This window comes from Mastomys coucha, unplaced genomic scaffold, assembly GCF_008632895.1.
Source record: "Mastomys coucha isolate ucsf_1 unplaced genomic scaffold, UCSF_Mcou_1 pScaffold16, whole genome shotgun sequence".
NCBI lineage: Eukaryota > Metazoa > Chordata > Mammalia > Rodentia > Muridae > Mastomys > Mastomys coucha.
Genome location: NW_022196898.1, coordinates 56,438,434 through 56,458,806, shown reverse-complemented (window position 1 = coordinate 56,458,806; position 20,373 = coordinate 56,438,434). Strand labels below are relative to the sequence as shown.

The 20,373-nt window shown below is 44.9% G+C and overlaps 1 protein-coding gene across 5 annotated transcripts in view; it reads right to left on the bottom strand.

Moving 5' to 3' along the window:
• Sort1 (sortilin 1) overlaps positions 1–20,373 on the bottom strand; it is an 81,698-nt gene that overhangs the window by 13,912 nt on the left and 47,413 nt on the right. For 3 of the 5 annotated variants that reach the window (XM_031375181.1, XM_031375179.1, XM_031375182.1), the window contains exons 7-14: positions 19,225–19,274; positions 15,679–15,809; positions 12,110–12,254; positions 10,935–11,090; positions 7,693–7,799; positions 3,033–3,135; positions 2,126–2,294; positions 1,165–1,355 (exon numbers count right to left, since the gene is read on the bottom strand). In XM_031375181.1, the coding sequence (XP_031231041.1) occupies positions 1,165–1,355; positions 2,126–2,294; positions 3,033–3,135; positions 7,693–7,799; positions 10,935–11,090; positions 12,110–12,254; positions 15,679–15,809; positions 19,225–19,274 (1,052 nt within the window). The remainder of the gene's footprint in view (positions 1–1,164; positions 1,356–2,125; positions 2,295–3,032; positions 3,136–7,692; positions 7,800–10,934; positions 11,091–12,109; positions 12,255–15,678; positions 15,810–19,224; positions 19,275–20,373) is intronic. The other 2 variants (XM_031375180.1, XM_031375183.1) reach the window with 1 other exon arrangement.

Sequence of the window (20,373 nt, the reverse complement as noted above, 5' to 3'; positions counted from 1 at the left end):
CCAGCAGTGAGCCAGCCTGCTAAGGGGTGGGTGTGTAACAAATATTTTAATGGTCTTAAGCTTGAGAGCTAATGTAGAATTCCCTGCTGAGGATGAACTCGCAAGCCAGCTCTGCCCACCTTCTTTATTGCATTTAGAAGCCAAGGGCACCCAGGTCATGAATCACGCTTCAGTGTCTTATAGAAAAGGAGGTGCATTACAGGGCCTCAGGGTAAACACAGGGGACACCCGGCTCTAAAACGACTCCAATAAGCCCTTGATTGTATGATGCCAACAGTGAACACAGGCACCTTTCCTGCAGTGTTTTCCTTTAGTCTACATCTCTCGCACTGAGACACTACACTGGGTTTGCTTGAGACACTCTGGGAGCACCGTGTGCTGGAAACGGCCTCCTGAGGTCCTTCACACCTGCCCAGAGTTCTAGAGCATCCACTAGGACTCACATGTAAACTAAACCTCCAGGAGAAACCCCTCCCTTCAGTGTTCCAAGTAACAGATCAAAGAGAGGTCCTTTCAAACACTCCCCTCCAAAGCTGGAGGTCTACAGTCCCAATGCATCCGCTGTCCTACAGAGGGACAACCTTCCTAAAACATCATAAAATCACTTTAGACCAACAAGACAAAAGAATGTCTCATAAATGGTACAAAAGGTCCTTCCTGCAGGGCAAAGCTGCACTGTCCTATATGGCAGCCCCCTCTCCCCCCCCCCCCCCCCCCCCCCCCCCCCCCCCCCCCCCCCCCCCCCCACTCTCACTTTCACCCCTGCCTCGTAGTATGGCTGGGTGAATTGATACTTATTCAGGGATGCTGACTTAAAAGGAAAAAACGTGAACTGTCAGTGATCTTTCATATCGCTCACATGTTGAAACAATGTTTTGGACATTTATAGATAATCCTACCATGAAGATGTAGCTTACCTTCAATTTTATAACATAGCTAAAGAATAATTTAAATTATACAGATGCCCCTGTAATCCTTGTGGACAGCGCTAGCCCAGGATTGCTTCTCTGTTCCATTGCAGGACTACCCGCGAGGAACATCCTCCATCGACTTTCATATGCATATGCATCTGATTATGGTGGCTGAAAGAGATTCCTCTGAATGGGTTATTTAGGAAAAGGAGTTTACAGATTTTTGGTTGGAAATTCCAAAGGAGACACTCACAATTCCGCTCAAGGATGTCTTTGAAATCGATTGTGTAGGAGACCCACTGGCGGGTAATGAAAGACTCTGTGAATCCCCAGATGCTGATGTTCATGGACCTGGCTCCAGGCTCAGAAGCAAGCCCGGTGAAGTAGATGGGCTCCTGTGTGAACACATAGCTCTGCCAGCACTGGCCTTCATCTGTGGAGAACCTGAAACCCGAGTTAGAGAAGGATCATTACAGAGGACCAGCATGCACTGGGAGTGTCAGGAAAGCAACCTAGCCCTCTGGTCCCAAACCAGGGGGCACCCTTGTATTTAGAGGGTGACTTATGTCTGAAAATTACTTAATTTCCAATACCTCTAGTGAGCAGGGTATGAGAAAGGATTCACTCATAGAAGGCATGGAAGAGAATACCTCTCAAAGGAAGACAGAGGCTTGGCCCAGTTAAGAATGAGTTTCTAAATTGATAAGTTAACTCTAAATTCATAAGAACTTAAGATAGACTTGAAATACCTCACATTACTTTATAACATGTGAACTTAAGTAATTTCTAACTCAGAGTGCTTAGGCATTTCTACATTTTGAGCAGTGGAGTGAAAGAAGATCAATATTTTTCATTTAATAGTGGGTGTGGGTAGAGAAGGGTTGTTTTAAACTTATACCACGTGCATTCTGGGTATTGAACTCTGATCATCAGGCTTGGCAGCAAATACCTTTATGTGCTTAGTAATCTTGCTGGCCCAAGAAAAATCGTCTTAAAAAGTGATAAAATATATAGCTGGGGGGAGTGAGAGGGAAAGTAGTGTGGCCCAGTCTGGCTTGCTCTGAACATAATCCCTGTGAAGGAGAGCCTTGCCAGGTCTGCAGAATCTAATAATGTAAATCAGGCTCTGTGGCTCTCCCTGCAGTACACCCAAGAACTTTCCCACCACTGCCTTCTATGTAGATAATGTGTGCGGGAGCTGAGAGCATGCATACTTAATCACATTGATAGGACGGTTGCTGTGCTCAATGGCCACGATGATGCCTCCAGAATCCAGGATGGTGTAATAGTGTGGTCCTTCGAGCATCTTCGCCCAGGAGTAACCCCCATCGTCTGAGATGTACACATCTGGGACCATCACCGAGATGGCATCTCCCACACTACCTGAAAAGAAATTGACCATTAGTATCCATTAGCAAGAAAGCTAAGAGGATTTCCTGACAAGAGGAAACTTTTGAGTGAATTTACAGTATTTATCACCAGGTCTGTTGTAGTAGAATGTCGGCCAACAAAGCCTAGCTGCTGCTCTTACCAATGAGAGTCTAAAAGAGCCCAAAGAATTGTTGTATTACAGAAAATTCTATCAAAGGATTGTGTTCTAGTCACCTTAAGCTGTATGTGACACAGCATTGTCTCCGGGAATCACAAGTTGAGGGACTGCCCAGGTCAGATTGGGCTATACTCACATTTGTGAGAGATTGTCTTGATTAATGATTGATGTGAGAGGGCCCAACCCACTGCGAGCACCATCAATCCTCTAGGCAGGTCGTTTGAGTTGTATAAGGAAGTTAGCTAAGGATCAGCCTGTGAGAGGTCAGCCACAAGCAAACAGGCTCCTCCCTGGTCCCTGACCTGACTTCCCCCAATGATGAACTGTGACCTGGAAGTATAAAATGAAATAAATTCTTTCCTCCTCAAGTTACATTTGGTCTAAGTGGTTTATCACAGCAACAGAAAGGAAACTGGAACAAAACACAAAAGCCACCTACTTTTGGGGGTGAGCTCGTGGCGTGTGTTTGTGTTTGTGTGTGTGTGCATTCGTGTACGCACAAGCTCAAAGGCAGCGCTCTCTCCCTGTGCTTGGTGGCTCAGTCCATAATGGTGAGAGGGAGGGCTCCTTACCGTGAGCAATGACGATGCCCACGGCATTGGGCTCAGAGAGAGGGGCCATCGGAACGTTTAGCTTCTGGGAGATGCTATAAGAAGCATGGATATGAAGGCTGCACTGTGAAGAGAAACCAAAGAACAGATTAAAAACCAAAGGCTCACCAGCCTCAATCTTTTCACAATAAGATGTGAACCGAACTCAAATCTCAGTAGGATGATTTAAAATCAAGCAAGCAAACAAACAATAACAACAAAAAAACAACCTAGTAGAATTTGCTTAATAAAGTGTACTATCTGGCTTTTTAAGTATATTAAAAAGGCTCTTCTTGCGGAGCAATGGTGGCACATGCCTTTAATCCCAGCACTTGGGAGGCAGAGGCAGGTAGATTTCTGAGTTCGAGGCCAGCCTGGTCTACAGAGTGAGTTCCAGGACAGCCAGGGCTACACAGAGAAACCCTGTCTCAAAAAACCAAAAAAAAAAAAAAAAAGGCTCTTTGCTTAGGAATATTTTCATCTTGTAAAACTGAAACTGCCACTTTTAAAGCAACAGGTCTCTAATTCTGCCTCCTGTAGCCTGAGAAACCATGTTCCATTTTTTGTCTCTGTAGATCTGACTACTCTAGGGTCCCTCATAGAAATGAACTGCACAGAATACATCTTTTTGTAATGGGATCATTTCACTTACAACAATGTCCTCAGGGTTGACCTGTATTATAGCATTTGTCAGAATTTCCTGCCTGTATAAAGTAAAATAATATTCCACCTTGGGTGGGGTGGGGTGTGGGTGTGGGTGTGTACATTGTACATTATACTTTATTAGCCCATTCAACTGTTGATGGGGTTGCTTCCACCAAAGGCTTTGCACTGATTAGGCAAGTGCTCTACAACCAAGATACATCTCTAATCCTTATTTTTACATTTTTATTTTGATATTAGGTCTTAATAAATCACCTAGGCAGGCTGGCTGGCTGTGCTCCTGCCTCAGCTTTACCTAGAGGTTGGGATAGCAGACACGTGAGACCATGACCAAGCTCAATTATTTTTTATGTGAACCCAGAAGTGGAAAAGATGTACAGGTTAATATTTCACTGAGCACAGATGCCAAAATCCTCAACAAATACTAGCAACCGAATTCAACAGCATGCTGTCATTCACCATGACCAAGTAGGAGTCATCCCCAGAATGACAGGATGGTTTGATGACATGCAAATCAGTTTATAAGATATGCCACGTTAGCAGAATGGAGGATTAAAAAAAACAATCATCTACATAGACAGAGATGTTTGGTAGAAATCAATGTTCTTCTGTGATCAAAAGGAACCTTGGGGACCGTGAAACACCAAAGCAACCTAATAAAAAAAGAAGAGGGGAACAGTTACACTGCCTAGCCTTACAGTGCTAGTCAGCTACAGTCAACCAAACAGCATGATGCTGCCTTAAACAGACAAGCCACAGGAACAGGGCGTTCTGGACAAACCCACACACGTAAGCCCAGTTAGCATTTGACAAAGGAATTGAGAACGCACGAGAAAAGTATAACTTCAATGAATGTTGCTGGGAAACTGGCATCTACATGCAAAAGAAGGATTTGGATTAAGATTTCATATGACCTGCAAAATTTAGTCTAAGTAGCTAGGGGTGAATGTAAGATTAGAACACGGGGAAGGCTTCCTGACAGTCTTTGTACTTCCTGGCAGTAACTTTGGATTTGATCCTGGGAACACACATAACAAAAAGCAAAAGCGTACAAATGGAGCCACATCAAATAAAGTGCTTCCGCAAAGGGAGCGGCAGAAGGGTGAAGTGATGGTGTGCACAACAGACAGTTGCTTGCACACTACACGTGGTGCAAGGGGCTGCATGGCAAGAAACAAACATGTAACTTAAAAAAATGGACAAAGAACAATGCAGCCATTCTTCAAAAAACAGCAAATAGCCAGGCAGTGTGTGAGGAAGTGTCTGTCTAGCATCACTAATTGTCAGAGAAAAGTACATAAAACCACAGTGCACTGTCAAGTCACACTTGTTAAAATGGCTATTACCAAAAATACAAACAGTAACAAATACTGCTTAAAGTTGCAGAGAGAGGCCAACCCTTTCATGCTGTTGGGGAAAGAAAACTGAAGCCATCACCACACAAAACATTGGGGCGTTTCCTTTAAAAGGTAAAGACAGACGTGCCAGCAAGTCTGCTTAGTGGTATTTACCTAAAGGAAATGAAGTTAGAACGTCAGGGCAATAACTACAGTCCACATGTGCTGTGGCTCAACTAGGGACACAGAACCAACCTATGTATCTTCCTTTTTTAATGATCTACTTATTTCCATTTTATGTGCCTTTGGTGTTTTACCTGCATGCGTGTGTGTGAGGGTATCAGATCCCCTGGAGCTGGAGTTACAGACAGTTGTGAGCTGCCATGTGTGGGTGCTGGGAATTCAACCCGGTTCCTCTGGCAAAGCAGCCAGTGCTCTTAACTGCTGAGCCATCTTTCCAGCCCCAATCTATACATCTTCTGCTAGATGAATGTACACAGAGAGAATCCAGTACATGCACAATGGGATGTTGTTCATTCTCGACAAAGGAGAGCCTGCTGTTTGCAACCCCGTGGAAGAACCTGGGAGGATGTATGCTATATAGAAGACCCAGGCATGAAAGGCAATGAACCTGGGAGGATGTATGCTATATAGAAGACCCAGGCATGAAAGGCAATGAACCTGGGAGGATGTATGCTATATAGAAGACCCAGGCATGAAAGGCGATGAACCTGGGAGGATGTATGCTATATAGAAGACCCAGGCATGAAAGGCAAATACCACATGATGTCACTCAAATATGGACTTGACAAAACCCACTAAACTCATGAAAGCAGAGAGCACCAAGGTGGCTGCCATGGATCAGGCGGCAAGAGGAGCAGGAGCGACGTTGGCCAAAGGTTCTACAGTCTCTATTTTGGACAAGTAAGTTCTGGAGAGCTAGTAAGCATCATGGACAGCATCTTGTAAGCTGCAACATACTTGAAATCTGCTAAGAGAATAGATCTAAATTCTCCCATCAAACACAAGAAAAAGATAGATGAGTTAACTGATGTATGCATCAATTAGCTTGACGATGGTCATGCATCTTACAATGTATACAGACAGGAAAATGTCAAACCATACATTATGAATAGATGCCATTTAAATTTATCAACTATGTCCCAGTGAAGCTGAGGGGAAAAAAACAAATGTCAGAAAGCAGGCAAATGTGTGAAAGCAGTTTAACAGCTAGTGCCATTCAAGGCGCTCAAATGAGCCAGGTGTGTAATGTCAGCACTTAAAAGGTAGAACTCACAGATATGGATATGTATGAGCTCAAGATTAGTCTGATCCATATAGGACCAGTCAGAGTGATACATGAAATCTTGTTTCAAACAAACAAACAAACAAACAGATAAAGCTCATTGGTCACAAGAGTAAACATTATGTTTTCATACTTTGCAAAAGGTTAAGCCAACTATTAGTGACATAAGAATGATGACTGGTTCTAACTGGATGGGCGCCAAGGAGGGCTAGGACTACTGCAGATTATTACTAGCCGGGGTTTCGGGACAGAGACATGGCTCCTGTGAAGACACTGAGAGACCACAGAGGGCATGTGGAGAACAGCAAGGGTGTGTCAGTGATGAGAGGTGGACAGAGCCAGGCAGGACAAAGCCTTCATTCACTAGAGAGGCGCAGTCTTTACCCTGGCAAAGCGGAACCAAGAGAAGGTCTTGAAGGGAGAGGCAGAGGAGCCAGAAGGCTCAAGGCGAGAAGAAACTATGATCCCCCACCTTAGGCATGGTGAGCTGGGCAGGGACAGCACAAGCCCAAGGCAGGAGAACAGGAGAAGGGTGAAAAAGACAGAAGCAGATGCTTTAAGCATGGATATGAAGGGAGAGTGTGAGGAGGAGGTGTCATGCCACAAGAGACTCCCCACAAAAACCTCCAGGCTAGAGAAGCAGAGTGGCCCTGTGTGCAACAGATCTGAGAAGAATGTGGGAACAGCCAGCTGTTGTTGAACTAAGTTCTCCCACACTGTGCCTACCCACACCTATAATATATTAATATAATATAATATAAAATAATATAATATAATATAACATGGTAATGTTATGAACAACTGCTCTTTGCCTCCTGAAGGACTTCTAATCCCTGCCATGTAGACCCTTAGCTAACAATAAGTACATCTGTCTATTCTGTCTTCCCTCAGAAATTTGGTAAAACAAATGGTTGTTACACCATCTTGTTTTTCTTTAAAAAAAAACAAGTAAGCCGGGCAGTGGTGGCGCATGCCTTTAATCCCAGCACTTGGGAGGCAGAGACAGGCGGATTTCTGAGTTCGAGGCCAGCCTGGTATATAGAGTGAGTTCCAGGACAGTCAGGGCTATACAGAGAAACCCTGTCTCGAAAAACAAAAAACAAAAAAAACAAAACAACAAAAACAGGTAAGCCATCATACACTATCATGGCTTCTCGGTACAGTTTCTACTTCATGAATCCTAAGTGAATTCACTATTCTCATTTCCAAGCCTTCCCCCTTCACCTGTGGATGCTGACTGGAATGACATTTCATCATGGAAAAGCTTAGCACTGGTAGGAACGGGGCAGGCTGGCTGCTTTTCTACACATACTGATGATGGGTGACACCAACTAACCTCATTCTTGTTCTTTGCGGTAGCATCGCACTTGCTGTTCTCCGGCTTCTGTAGGTGCTCCCACCGTCCTCCCTGGTCAAAAGTGATCATGCTCTGAATGGAGTTATCTAAACGGGGAGGAGGGGTAGAGTAATGTAAGCTCAGCGCACTGAAGAAGAGTGACGTAAGCCCAACCCACTGAGGGGTCTCAGCCAGCCAGTTACAATGGAACTCTCTCCTGAGAAATTCCATCCATCCATCCGTCCATCCGTCCGTCCGTCCATCCATCCATCCATCCGTCCGCCCACACTTTCATACAAATGTATATTCTATGTTGAGCATGTTTCCCTTCGTTCCCTCCCCCTTCTCACCCCTCCTGGTCCTCAGACTCTAGAGTCCCATCTTCACACTTTATACAGTAGCTCAGCACTGGTGAATAACAGGCCAGAAGGCATACCACTTGAACAGGACATCCCAGCCAACTCCAGAAACCACCTGGAACTGCTGCTACTGAAAAGCCCCAAAGCTCTCTTTTATGCTGTAATCTGGATCTTAAATTCCTCCCTCCTTGCTAGTGCCCAGGCATTCACAGCATGGTTGCCAGGCTGAGATTAGGCCAAAGTTCGGTCACTGGGGCTGTCTTTGAAGGGGTGTCAGGATCTCTCTCCCCGATGTCTGAGGTGATGGGGCTTTCTTTGTCTGTTATACACTTCTACCATGATGTGGTGCTGCAGACCCAAAAGCAGTGGGGATGACCAGCCCCAGGCAGAAACTGCTAAAACCGAGAGTCAAGCTAAGCTAAGCTAAGCTAAGGCTGGGTGGTGGGAGGACACCTTCAAGCAGAGGCAGGCGGAGCTCAGAGTTGAAGGCCAGCCTGGTCTACAGAGTAAGTTCCAGGACAGCCAAAACAGGGCTACACAGAAAAAAAAAATGCTCTTTATAAATTGATTGTCTCAGAAATTCTAAATTCTATTTTAGTAACTGAAAGTCAACGCACTGATGAGTATGAAGACGCTAATGTCCGTCTCCTTCACTGTGTGACGCCTTGGAGGAAAATCTAGGCAGGGATCCTAAGTTTTACTCAGTTAAAGACATGACACCAAGCTTATTTTAGGAATTCTCCAGATTATTTATGTCTACTCCTAGATTAATAATATCTAATTAGTTTTTTTTCTCCAGCATCCAATATCCTATCTGTCCTGGCTAGGGTCACTACTGATGTGATGTGTCACCATGACCAAAAGCAAGCTGGTGAGGACAGGGTTTGTTTTACAATTCCACACTGCTGTCCATCACTGAAAGAAGTGAGGACAGGCATTCAAACAGGGCAGGACCCCAGACCAGGAGCTGATGCTGAAACGGTATGGAGGACTACTTGCTGGCTTATTCATCCTGCCTTCCTACAGACCCAGGACCAGCCCAGGGATGACACCATTCGCCATGACCTAGGATCTCCCTATGAATTAAGAAAATGTCTACAGCCCAAGCTTATAAAGGTATTTTCTTAGTTGAGGTTCCCTCCTCTCAGACACTTCAGCTCGTATCAAGTTGACACAAAACTGGCCAGCACACCATCCTTCTGATGTTCTTTCTTTTTAAAACATTTTAAATTGCATTCATTTAACTATTAGTGTTAAATGTGCCACAGTGTGTGTGTGGTTGCAGGACAGTTTAGGGGAGTCTGAGCTCTCCTACCATGTGGGTTCCAGGGATCAAAGCTAGGTCATCAGGCTCAGCAGCAAGCACTTGCACATGCTGAGCCATCTTCCCGGTCCTCTCCTCTTTTATCCCAGTGTCTTCTTCCTGTGGTCTATTCCCAACCATATAAACTGCTGTGGTTTAAGTCAGAAATAATATGCTCTGAGGTTTCAAGGTACATCAACCAGGAAGGCAGATGAAGGAAAATTCATTTATTCAACAAACATTTATTGAAAGGTCAGTATGTAAAAATCACTGTAGGCCTCTGGGAACGACACAGACAGAAAACCTTGTGAAGGACTGGTGACAGGCACATTGGGAAAAGCACCTGTGGCGCAGGCCTGAGGAGCGGAGTCTGAGCTCCAAAGCTTACAGGAGAAGGAGAGACCAACTCCTGAAGGCTGTCCTCTGGGCACACAGGAATATGCGCACACCCATGCGCGAGCGTTGCACACATCATTACCACCACCACCATCAGCAGCAGAAGCTTATGAAGTGTACATTCCAGCCAGGTGAAACAGACACAAAGATGGTGCACACATGAAATTACACAGGATGCGGAGCAAATGACATAGACTAAGTGCTCTGGAAAACCTTATGGATGTCGAAGGTGGACTGGAAATGTGTGTGAAGATGGGAGCAGATTTGAATTAAAATAGGCTAAAACAGGCGATTCTCCTTCAGAACTTAACACAGGAGCAAAGACTGGAAGAAGCGCTTGGCCTGACAGACATCTGAGGAGCTTCCTGGCAGATCTGTGAAGGATGAATATGTGTACCTGGTCTATCTGAAGACTGGCGGGGGAAAAGTGAGGGAGAAAAAGATGGAGGGAAAGAGGAACCACTGTCACTTGGGACCTCATAGACCACTGCAAGTTATGTATGGAAGAAAAACAGCCCTTACCTTGTACCAACACACACACACACACACACACACACACACACACACACACACACACACACACGCGCGTGAGCTTTAAGGTCTCTGTCCTTGGACATAACATTTCCTTATGTAGAGCCTTAGCATAGGGCGCCCTGCAGCAGAACATTGGAGGAACTTTGGCTAGCCTAGTACCATAGTCTCTACAAGAAAATAGACTGATTCAAGTTTAGGTTCAGTCCTCTTGGCCTAGCCCTCTGAATACATTAAGACTCCTATTGTAGCCGGGAGGTGGTGGCGCTCGCCTTTAATCCCAGCACTTGGGAGGCAGAGGCAGGCAGATTTCTGAGTTTGAGGCCAGCCTGGTCTACAGAGTGAGTTCCAGGACAGCCAGGGCTACACAGAGAAACCCTGTCTCGAAAAAAACCAAAAAACCAAAAACAAACAAACAAACAAAAGACTCCTATTGTACACTAGCCAATACGAAGCCCCTCTCTTCTCACTGTTGCTCTGCTCTGTCCTGCTGCTTTTAGCATAATTTGTTTACAATGTGAAGCCACAATGTAAAAGGGTAGGCTTGCTGGCTAGGCAAGCACATAACTGAGGGAAAGGACCATCAGGTTCCCCTGAAGACCTCAAACCTGAGCCCACTGAGCTGAAGGAGCCAGAGCTGTGCCGGGCCTCACCTTCTGAGAGCGTGCTTGTTATATAGACTCCACGGAGTGAAGTCACGTTGGTGAAGTCTGTCTCCCCGCCTGTGGTGGTATAGAGATGCCTGTCCAGAGACTTGGAGTAGACAATGCCTCGGTCATCAGAGGTAAAGATGGTTCCAAACCCGGTATCTGATATGAGCGAACAAACAAGAACACTGAGACTTGGGGGAAAACAGAACAAAGCACGGGTCTGAACATGATTGCCTGGCCCCGCATATTTGTTAATCACCTTCACAGTAGGACTCAGACCTGAGTGTGGCTCTCGGTTTCACACTCAAAGTCTTCAAGTTTGTCTTTAATTCTAGCACTCAACTTAAGAGGCTAGAACATGGAAGACATTGCACTTGCTGCCTGACATAACTGGAAAAGCTCTTCTCAGATATATTGTGCCACCATATGCATTGTATTTAGATTCCCACTTGTCATGTTTCTAAATCTTCGTACTTTAGAATACTTCTCAAGCCGTCTTTGTTGAAGGATCTTTTAAAAATTCCAATATTCCCAGCACTTGGGAGGCAGAGGCAGGCGGATTTCTGAGTTCAAGGCCAGCCTGGTCTACAGAGTGAGTTCCAGGACAGCCAGGGCTACATAGAGAAACTCTGTCTTGAAAATATACATACATATATATATATATATATATACAATTTGATCTCACAACATATCACAAATGGTTTTATTTAAAAATAATTATCACCAGATCACATGGTTATGCATTTCTAGACTGGGCAAAGTGGTGCATACGTGTAATTCCAGCACCCAGGAGGTTATGGCAGGAGCACTGCGAGTTTGAAATCATCTGGAGTATAGAATGAGTCGGTCCCTGTCTCCACAAAATAGCAAACCAACCAAAAATGTCTCCTGAATATTTCCTGGTTTTACCTGGTCACAGACAAGCTTGCAGCTCGTTCCCACTGAACAGGCACCCACAGCTCTGGGAAGCTCTGCGCCAAAGCATCCACCACCCTCACAGACTACTATAGGCACCAGAACAAGCAGCCTTTCAAAGACGCAGCACATTATCTCTAGGATATTAACAAACATCTTGGGGTAAGAGGAAAACTTGACACATAAAAAGGAAAGGTTCTCAGAGCAGAGCCCAAAGCTGAACTCTTTACACATTCAAGGCTGGGCCACGAACCGGCTCGTACCTCCAGGTTCATCTACATGCATGAATACCATGTCCTCATTGGCTGCCAGGATAGAATAGAATTGCTCCTGCCCCACAGAAGGAAGCTGTGCCATGCTCCATGTGTCCCCTTGGTCTGTTGACACGTGGATCCTTCTTGTTGTGTCCTAGAATAAATGTACCAATATCTATGTTTTTAATATTCTGTAAAAGTGTCATGCCAAGGACATGAATAGCAACATTTTTAAAATAGTTATATTAATAATAATTTCCTCAGTAGGTACAATTGCAACAAAGGGCCAGTGCCAGTTCTCAAGGTGATTTCTACTCCCCTCTAGGCAACGAAACAGTCCGTTCTCTCCTGCCTTTCACTGGCTCATTCACTCTGATAGAATCCTCCCAATGGCTGACATTCCATCTCCTTCCACAGAGCTAAGGATGAGACTGGACCATCACTAGGTTGGCTCTATACCATTTGCAAATACTTGATTGAAATTCTCAAAATGATGATTTGATTGGTACTAAATGTTCCACCTTTAAGATAGCCCTGGCTTTAGATAATCAATCCAAAGGATTAAATAACTGATGGTCTAAAAGATAAAGATGATGTCCACGCTGGGAGACCACAGAGGACAGACAAGATGAGACATGCGTCTAAGGAATTCCCACCATAGCCACAATGAAGGAGATATGCACAGGCTAGAATAAGGCCAAAGAGTCCAAAATTTTTTGAGAATTTGGCTGGTAAGGGTTCTGCTAAGAAGGCCATTAAATCCTAGAATCTGCTAATTAAAACAGCTACTAGCGGTAATGGCTGTATCTGCTTCTCCATCCCCAGTTCCCTCCTTAACCCCACTACTTCAACGAAAGTGATCCTATAGATCGATCCACGCTTCCAGCCCATCAGGTAATTCTCAGAGTTCACTGTAACTCAACACCTCACTTGAGCTTGCCACACTGGCTACCACTGCTCCTGGAAACACTTCTTCACCTGACTTTTGCAGCAGCAGCATGTCCTGACTTCCCCTACCTCACCCCTTTCTCCCACCCAGGCTTCTCAGCTAGAGTCTTCTTTTCTTTGCAGCCTTCAGTGGAGAGGTGCTTCAGGGCTTACTCAATCCTCCCATGGCTTCTCTACCTCCTCATTCTTCAGAAGAATGCACCCAGTCATGTGGCTTTAAATACCATGTAATTTGGAAAGATTCATAAATATGAATGCCAACTTGACATTTCATCTCAGATATATAGTAGGCATTTCTTAGGCAACACACTGAATTCTTGGTTTTTCTCCCACAAACCCGTTCCTTCTATAGTCTCTACTATGGCAGAAAACAGCCCTGCCATTTATACAAAGACTTGAAAGTTTCTTGTAGTTTTACTTTTATTGTCTTACAAGGATGTCTAAGGCAGTAGCTCATCCAACTGGCAATACATTTAAACACACACCTAACAATCTCATCCCTTCCCCCTCACCCACTGGTAACAGCCAGGTTCCAGGTCCCATCTCCTTTGCTCCTTGAGTGCTTGACAGCCTTTCAGCTGCTCTTCCTGCTGCTCCCACCCTTGCCTTCTCTCATGTAAAATCTCTTACGAAATGTATGGAAGCATCACCTATCAATAAAATGCTGTTGGCCTACTAGCTTAGGCAGGAAATAGGGTGGTGGAAGTTCTGGTACAGAGAGAGGATTTCTGGGACAGAGTCCAGCTTGTGTGTGTGTGTGTGTGTGTGTGTGTGTGTGTGTGTGTGTGTGTGTGTGTGTGTGTGTGTGAGGTGGGGTGCAGGGGGAGGTGTTGTGGGGAGCCACAGCTGCCACCCTATATATTTGGCACCTGGTCTCTGGCACCCTATAAGGTGTTGCCCTGAACTCTGAGAAAGATGGTCACATGAAATTGAAGGAGAGAGCTTGGCAGTGGTGGCGCAAGCCTTTAATCCCAGCACTTGGGAGGCAGAGGCAGGCAGATTTCTGAGTTTAAGGCCAGCCTGGTCTATAGAATGAGTTCCAGGACAGCCAGGGCTACACAGAGAAACCCTGTCTTGAAAAAAACAAAAAAAAAGAGAAATTGAAGGAGAAGTAACTAGCTACGCAGTATGACTTAGACTAGTTTAAACAGGATACTGAGTTATGAGCTAGCAGAAAATGAGCCAAAGCTAGGCATTTATTCATAAATAAGAAGTCTCAGTGTTATTTTGGGACACTTGGGGGAGAGTGGAACAGCCCACAGTCACACTCTCAGTTACACCTATTCTGCTACAGTGGAAGCTAAGTCATAATACCACCCATCTGCAGAATAAAGGCTGCAGCGTGTTGCACTCCATTCTGGCCCACCTCCCATGCTCCCCAGGACTCCAGCCACACTGCCATTCTCCTCATTATCAGGAGGCCAGGGGTCGGGGGTGGGGGTCCTGTCTCTGTCCTTGCTGATTCCACACTTGCTCTCCTCTCAGATGTTCACACAGGGACATGCTCCTCAGGTCACCAAGATCCCACCCAAGCACAAGGTCTGTAGTAGTGTAGCCTGTGACTCCCCACCCACCTTGCTGCTTTAGTTCTTCCTAGACAGACTCACTGCTGTGGTGCTTTGAATAGGAATGGCCCCCACAGGCTCACGTATTTGAATGCTTGGTCTATGGGGAGTGGTGCTACTTGACGGGGATGAGGAGGTCTGGCCTTGTTGGAGTAGGTGTGGCCTTGTTGGAGGAAGTGTGTCACTGTGGGTAGGCTTTGAGGCTTTCAGAAGCTCAAGCCAAGCCCAGTGTTTTACTCTCTCTTTCTGTTGCTTGCCAATCCAGATGTAGAACTCTCAGCTCCTTCTCCAGCATCGTGTCTGCTTGTATGCTGTCATGCTTCCCACTGTGATGATAATAGGCTACACCTCTGAACTCTAATGGTTTATGGTTACAGCCCCAATTAAATGTTTTCCTTTATAAGAGGTGCCTTGGTCATGGTGTCTCTTCACAGCAAAAGACACTTGCTTAGCAGGGGCTTCCCCACTTGAATACAAGCTCAGAGAGTAGGATATGTATCTATTAATTCACTGATATTTTATGGGATCTAGACTACTACCCAGAGCATTATATATTTTTAATTATATTATAGAATAATGTGCACATGAATTGCTTTCCAGATAATCCAGATGATTTTCATGTCTGGGTAAAGCCAAACACTGGACCTACAAGTTTGAAAACAAGAGTTAGAAAAGGCTAAAGCCCACAGTAAGCCCCAAGAATCAGTCAGCCTCTGCCTACAGAATCTCTCCCAAGCTTTTGCACAGATATTTAAGATCATAGGGCTGGCAAGATGGCTCAGTGGACGAAAGCGTCTGCCACCAAACTTGATCCTTGGATCTACATGGTGTACAGAAAGAATGGGTTCCTGCAAACTGTCCCCTAACTGCCACACATTTGCCATGGCATGTGTGTGCCCAACACATATATCACACACAGACCAAATAAGTAAATGTAAAAAATGTAAAAGAAGACATTTTAAATGTCTAAAAGAAGACAAGAAATGCTATCAGGACTATATACTGGAAAATATCCATACGGTGTGTGTTAGCAGGGGCATCAGACCCCAAAGAGGCAATACTCACCTTATCAGCCATCACAGAGGCAAAAAGGAAACGGCCCCCAAGACCAAACGAGTAGATTTTCACGCCAATGGTTTTGAAGGTTTTCCCCAAGTCGGATGTTCTCCATAATTCCAGGGCACCAAGATCAGCTTCTTAAACAAGACAAAATATTGATTAAAATTTCATTTACTGGCAAGCCTTATTCATATATCTGCTCAAGAACTGCTCCTATTTTAACTCAGAAAAAGCATTTTAAATCCACTGTGTGTTGACCAGGTGAGAGCATAGATACCGTATGGCATCATACACAGAGAGTCTGCATTTGGGTTTATTTCTGTGAGGTTTTCTGAGTGTTCATGACTCAAATGCAGTGTTGTATAACAACTGACAGTTTGTACTCTCTTCATGTCACACTTTAAAATGATCTTATTGTTTTAAATGCTCTTGTTTGAGTCGTTCCTTCACTGCTTATTGTCTAACACCCCTACATTATTGTTCCATGAAAACAGACCCTGGGTGTTTTGTTCTATCCTTAGACTAGTGTTTAGCCTACAGCAAGGACTCAGATATTTGTTGCATGAATTTAGAAAAGATTTTGCTTTCTGGTTGAAAACTGTAGCATGGATTAGGAGGCCAATAGCTTGGCCATCATGATAGCAATCCATCTTTGGCAGCAATCTCCATGCATCTAGGTTTCCTATTGTTTACAGCCTCGTGTCTGTCTTATCTACACTGCTCTTATGACTTAGATAAGAAATGTCTCCCCACAGCCTCATGTGTTTAAATGCTCGGTGCTATTAAGGAGTTGTGGCATCTTTGGGGCTGTGGGTCACTGAGGGCAGGACTTGAAGGTGGTTTTTACTTCTGATTCTGACACAAGCTCTCTGCTTCCTGATCTGCTAAGATATCAATAAGCAGTGGCTGACAGTCCCTGCTGCCATGCAGGGCTGCTCCAGCTGCCATGCTCTCCTGGCCACTATGTACTATACCCCAGAAACTCCTTATCTAAGCCATAATGCAAGCTCCCACTGTCGGGTACAGAACTGTTTCAGCCATCATGTCTCCTCCACTATGATGGACTGTACCCTCTAAACTGTGAGCCAAGGTAACCCCTCGACCCTGAAGTTGCTCCTGTCAGTATATTACCAGTGAGATGGTTGACAAAGCTCCCATGGGCTCACATATTTGAATGCTTAGTCATCAGGGAGAGGCACTACTTAAGAAGGATTAGGAGGTGTGGCCTTGTTCAAGTAGGTGTGCCCCTGTGACAAGAAGCATGTCTCTTGCTGGTAGGCTTTGAGATTTCAGAAGCTCAAGCCAGGCTCAATGTCACTCTGCCTGTAGATCTAGATGTAGAACTCTCAGCTACTTCTCCAGCACCATGTATGCTTGTGTGCTGACGTGCCCCCTACCATGATGATAATGGACTAAATCTCTAAAACTGTGAGCCAGACCCAATTTAATGTTTTGTTTTATAAGAACTGCCATGGGCATGGTGTCTCTTCATAGCAATAAAAGAATGACTAAGGCAGTCAGTGATGAGAAAAGCATTTAATACAGAAATTTGGTATCAGAGAGTGCACTGTAGTGATAGACTGACCATGTTTGAGGAATGTGCAGGAGTTTGGAGCTCTTGTACAGCTAAGTACAAGAATGCTATAAGCAAAGGTCCATGGATCATTCTGGTGGGAGTTCATAAAAATCAGAATTCTGAGAGCAATGTTCTGAGAGAAATGTAGATGTGAAGGCCAGACTTAAGAGCTCTATCGGGAACTGGGTTAGAGAGCATTCACGTTACATTCTGGTAAAAAATCTACTGTGGTCTTCCAATGATCTGAAATTTTGGATAAGAGTGTTAATTAATGGACTGATTTATTTGGCAGAGAGCTATAGGCAGCTTAACATTCATATTGTGCTATGGTTAGTGCTCCCTATGTAGTCAGGTTTACAGTGAGAATTCAAAGGCAACAGTGGAAAAGGATGTGAAAAATATTCAGTTTGCTGAAGAAAGAAACATGAGCAAGACAGATGAGGCAATGTGGTCGTGACTGTTAAAGAGACTGGTGGTGCTGTGAAAGCGCGGCCAAGAGCTGCACCCGGAGAACAGAAGTGGCATGAGGGAAAGGCCCACCCAAAGAAGGCTCTAGGGCAGACCCCACAAAGTCATTTGCAAACTTTCATTCAAAAAGAGCATGCCTGAGAACATGAGCCTCTGGGACACCCTGCAAAAAATAGGGCTACCTGGTTCATCTGCAGGTACTTAGAGGCCACTACAGCTGTTGACCAAGGTGGGAGAGGCAGATACATGTCTAAATAGCTGTAGATTTTCAGCATTGTTCATGTGGTGGTTTTTCCATAAGGAGAATGCAAGAGCAATGAGCCATCAAGATCTATCTGATGAAAGAGCCCAGAGTCCAGGCAATGTTAGCTGGGCTGGAATCTCTTCCTGGAGACCCTTAGGGACCAATGCATGCAGCTGTGAGAGGGAAGCTTAAGCTGCAAGGGCAGACCCCAGGATGCTGGGAATGCTGGGAATGCAGACACATGCTGAAGAAGGCTGGAGCCCAAGGGAGCTGTCCCAAGAAAGGCCATGCAGGCCACAGGTAACAGTAGCTGTAGAAGAAGAGCCATTCAAGGTCTCGGAAGCTCCAATGATGTGACCATGATGCCCAGATGTGGGCATGGAGCTGCAAAGCCTGCTTCTCTGATGGGTTTGATCCTTTGCCCCATCTCTCCATGCTGCCCTCCTGTTGCTTCCTTAGAAGTATATGTATGCCCTTGTATACTGGAAACATGCAACTTGGGTTTTGATTTTATAAGGAGAGTTGAGAGACTGTCTTGGGTCTCAGAAGAGACATGGGATTTCAGAACAATGTTGGGTCTATTAAAGACAATGGTAACTTTTGATGCTTGACTAAATGTATCTTGCATTATACAATGGCAGCCACCAGTGGCCCGGAGTGGAAGGTTATAGTCTCAATGTGAAGTGTCCCCTATAGACTCCGATGCTTGAATATCCATTGGTGGTACTGTTCTGAGAGGCTGTGGAACCTTTGTGACTGTGGCTTAGTTAACAGAAATAGGTTGCTTAAAGGTGGCCTTGAAGATGAACTTTGTTTCTCATCATGACCTGAGCTCTCGTTCCTGACACACCAAGATGTGTACAAGTCGGACAGCAGGACCCCACCGCCATGGACAAAGCTGCTTCAGCCACCATGTCTTCTCAATGACAATGGACTGTTCCTTCTGAACTGAGAGCCGAGGTCACTTCTCTTCCCTTACGTTGTGCTTATCAGGTATTTGCTCACAATAATGAGAAAAGTAACACACAAAGGCTAAGAGGAACTGTATCATCTTCATATACAGTTACATTTTTATTGACCTGAGCAGGATGAGGGAATTTAGTTGTACTTTCAAGATTTTAAAGGTAATTAGCTAGCTTTGAATTTTCTGCAGCTACTGAATTTGCAAGAGGATGAGAAAACTCTGTTTCAGCATACACAACCCAGAATGTTCTACCCTGAATGGACAGCAGAGCCCTCTCGTCTGGGACTACAATATACTTACTGCAGGAGCCATTCACATGCGTGGTAAAGAAGATGATGTTGTTTGGTCCCCTAGAAAGAGGCAAAGACAGGGATAGAAAATGGATTAAGGCTACTAACAGACTATGTCGGCCTAGTCACAAAGTCCTTGGCGTGGGTAACAGCTCCATCCACTGACAGCAGCTGACATGCTGCTCACTGTGTGTAGTCAGCTTTATAGCAAGAACTCAAAAGGACAAGTGGAGAAGCTGTGTTCTGATGCTCTGCTGGTGGGGCAGCCCACAGCCTGGGCCCCATTGTCTCCTACCATCATCAGCTTCATTGTGAGAATCTTGGAGACACACTGATATACGTACACTCTAAATCTGCCTCTGGCGTCATACCATCTCCCCACAGTGAGATGTTTCTCTCTCATGTCACTAAACCATAACCTTATAATCTTTTAGCACTAGTTTAAAAACTAGCCCTCTTATGAGGCTCTCCTACCACTTTGACTAGAAGCCTTTTTTTTCCTTGCAGAATTCTAGAGCAGTAGATTCTTAACAAGGGAAGCTCTGCCCTGCAGGAACACTTCGAAGTGATTTTGGTTGGCACAATTGAGGAAGAGAGAGAAGCAGGCAGGAATTACTCCTGGCATCTCGTAGGTGCAAGTCAGGATGCTTTTAAACATTCAAAATGCACAGAACAGCTCCCTCAATAATGACTCCTCCAGCCCAATATGTCATTGATAATGAAGGTAAGAATCCCTGTTCGAATGACTGTGGCCCAGTGGATAAGATGCCTGCCTGTGAGAAGCTCTGCTCTAGAGTCCTGTGCCCTACTGCACTAACTGTTGGCTATTTATTTGCCATCTAGTGGGTTGTTTTAATAGCACGACATGTGCCATATTGCACCCACCACACAGACTGGCATCTTCAGATCAGTTGCTAGGTTTTAGGGTTTGTGGTTCCCATTTGAATTTAGCTCAGTGCCTTTTATGAGCTAAATAATTTAGTTATTCCATCTCAAATAGACAACTAGGTCAGAGGTTGAATTATTTAAAATGAAACTCGGAAAGGCAGTTTGCAAGGAATGAGACCTAGGCCCTGACAGATCACACTTACAGATTACATCAGCTAAAGAGTCTAGGTTTGAGCATACTTTTTCAGGACTTTGGGCTGTAAATTCTAAG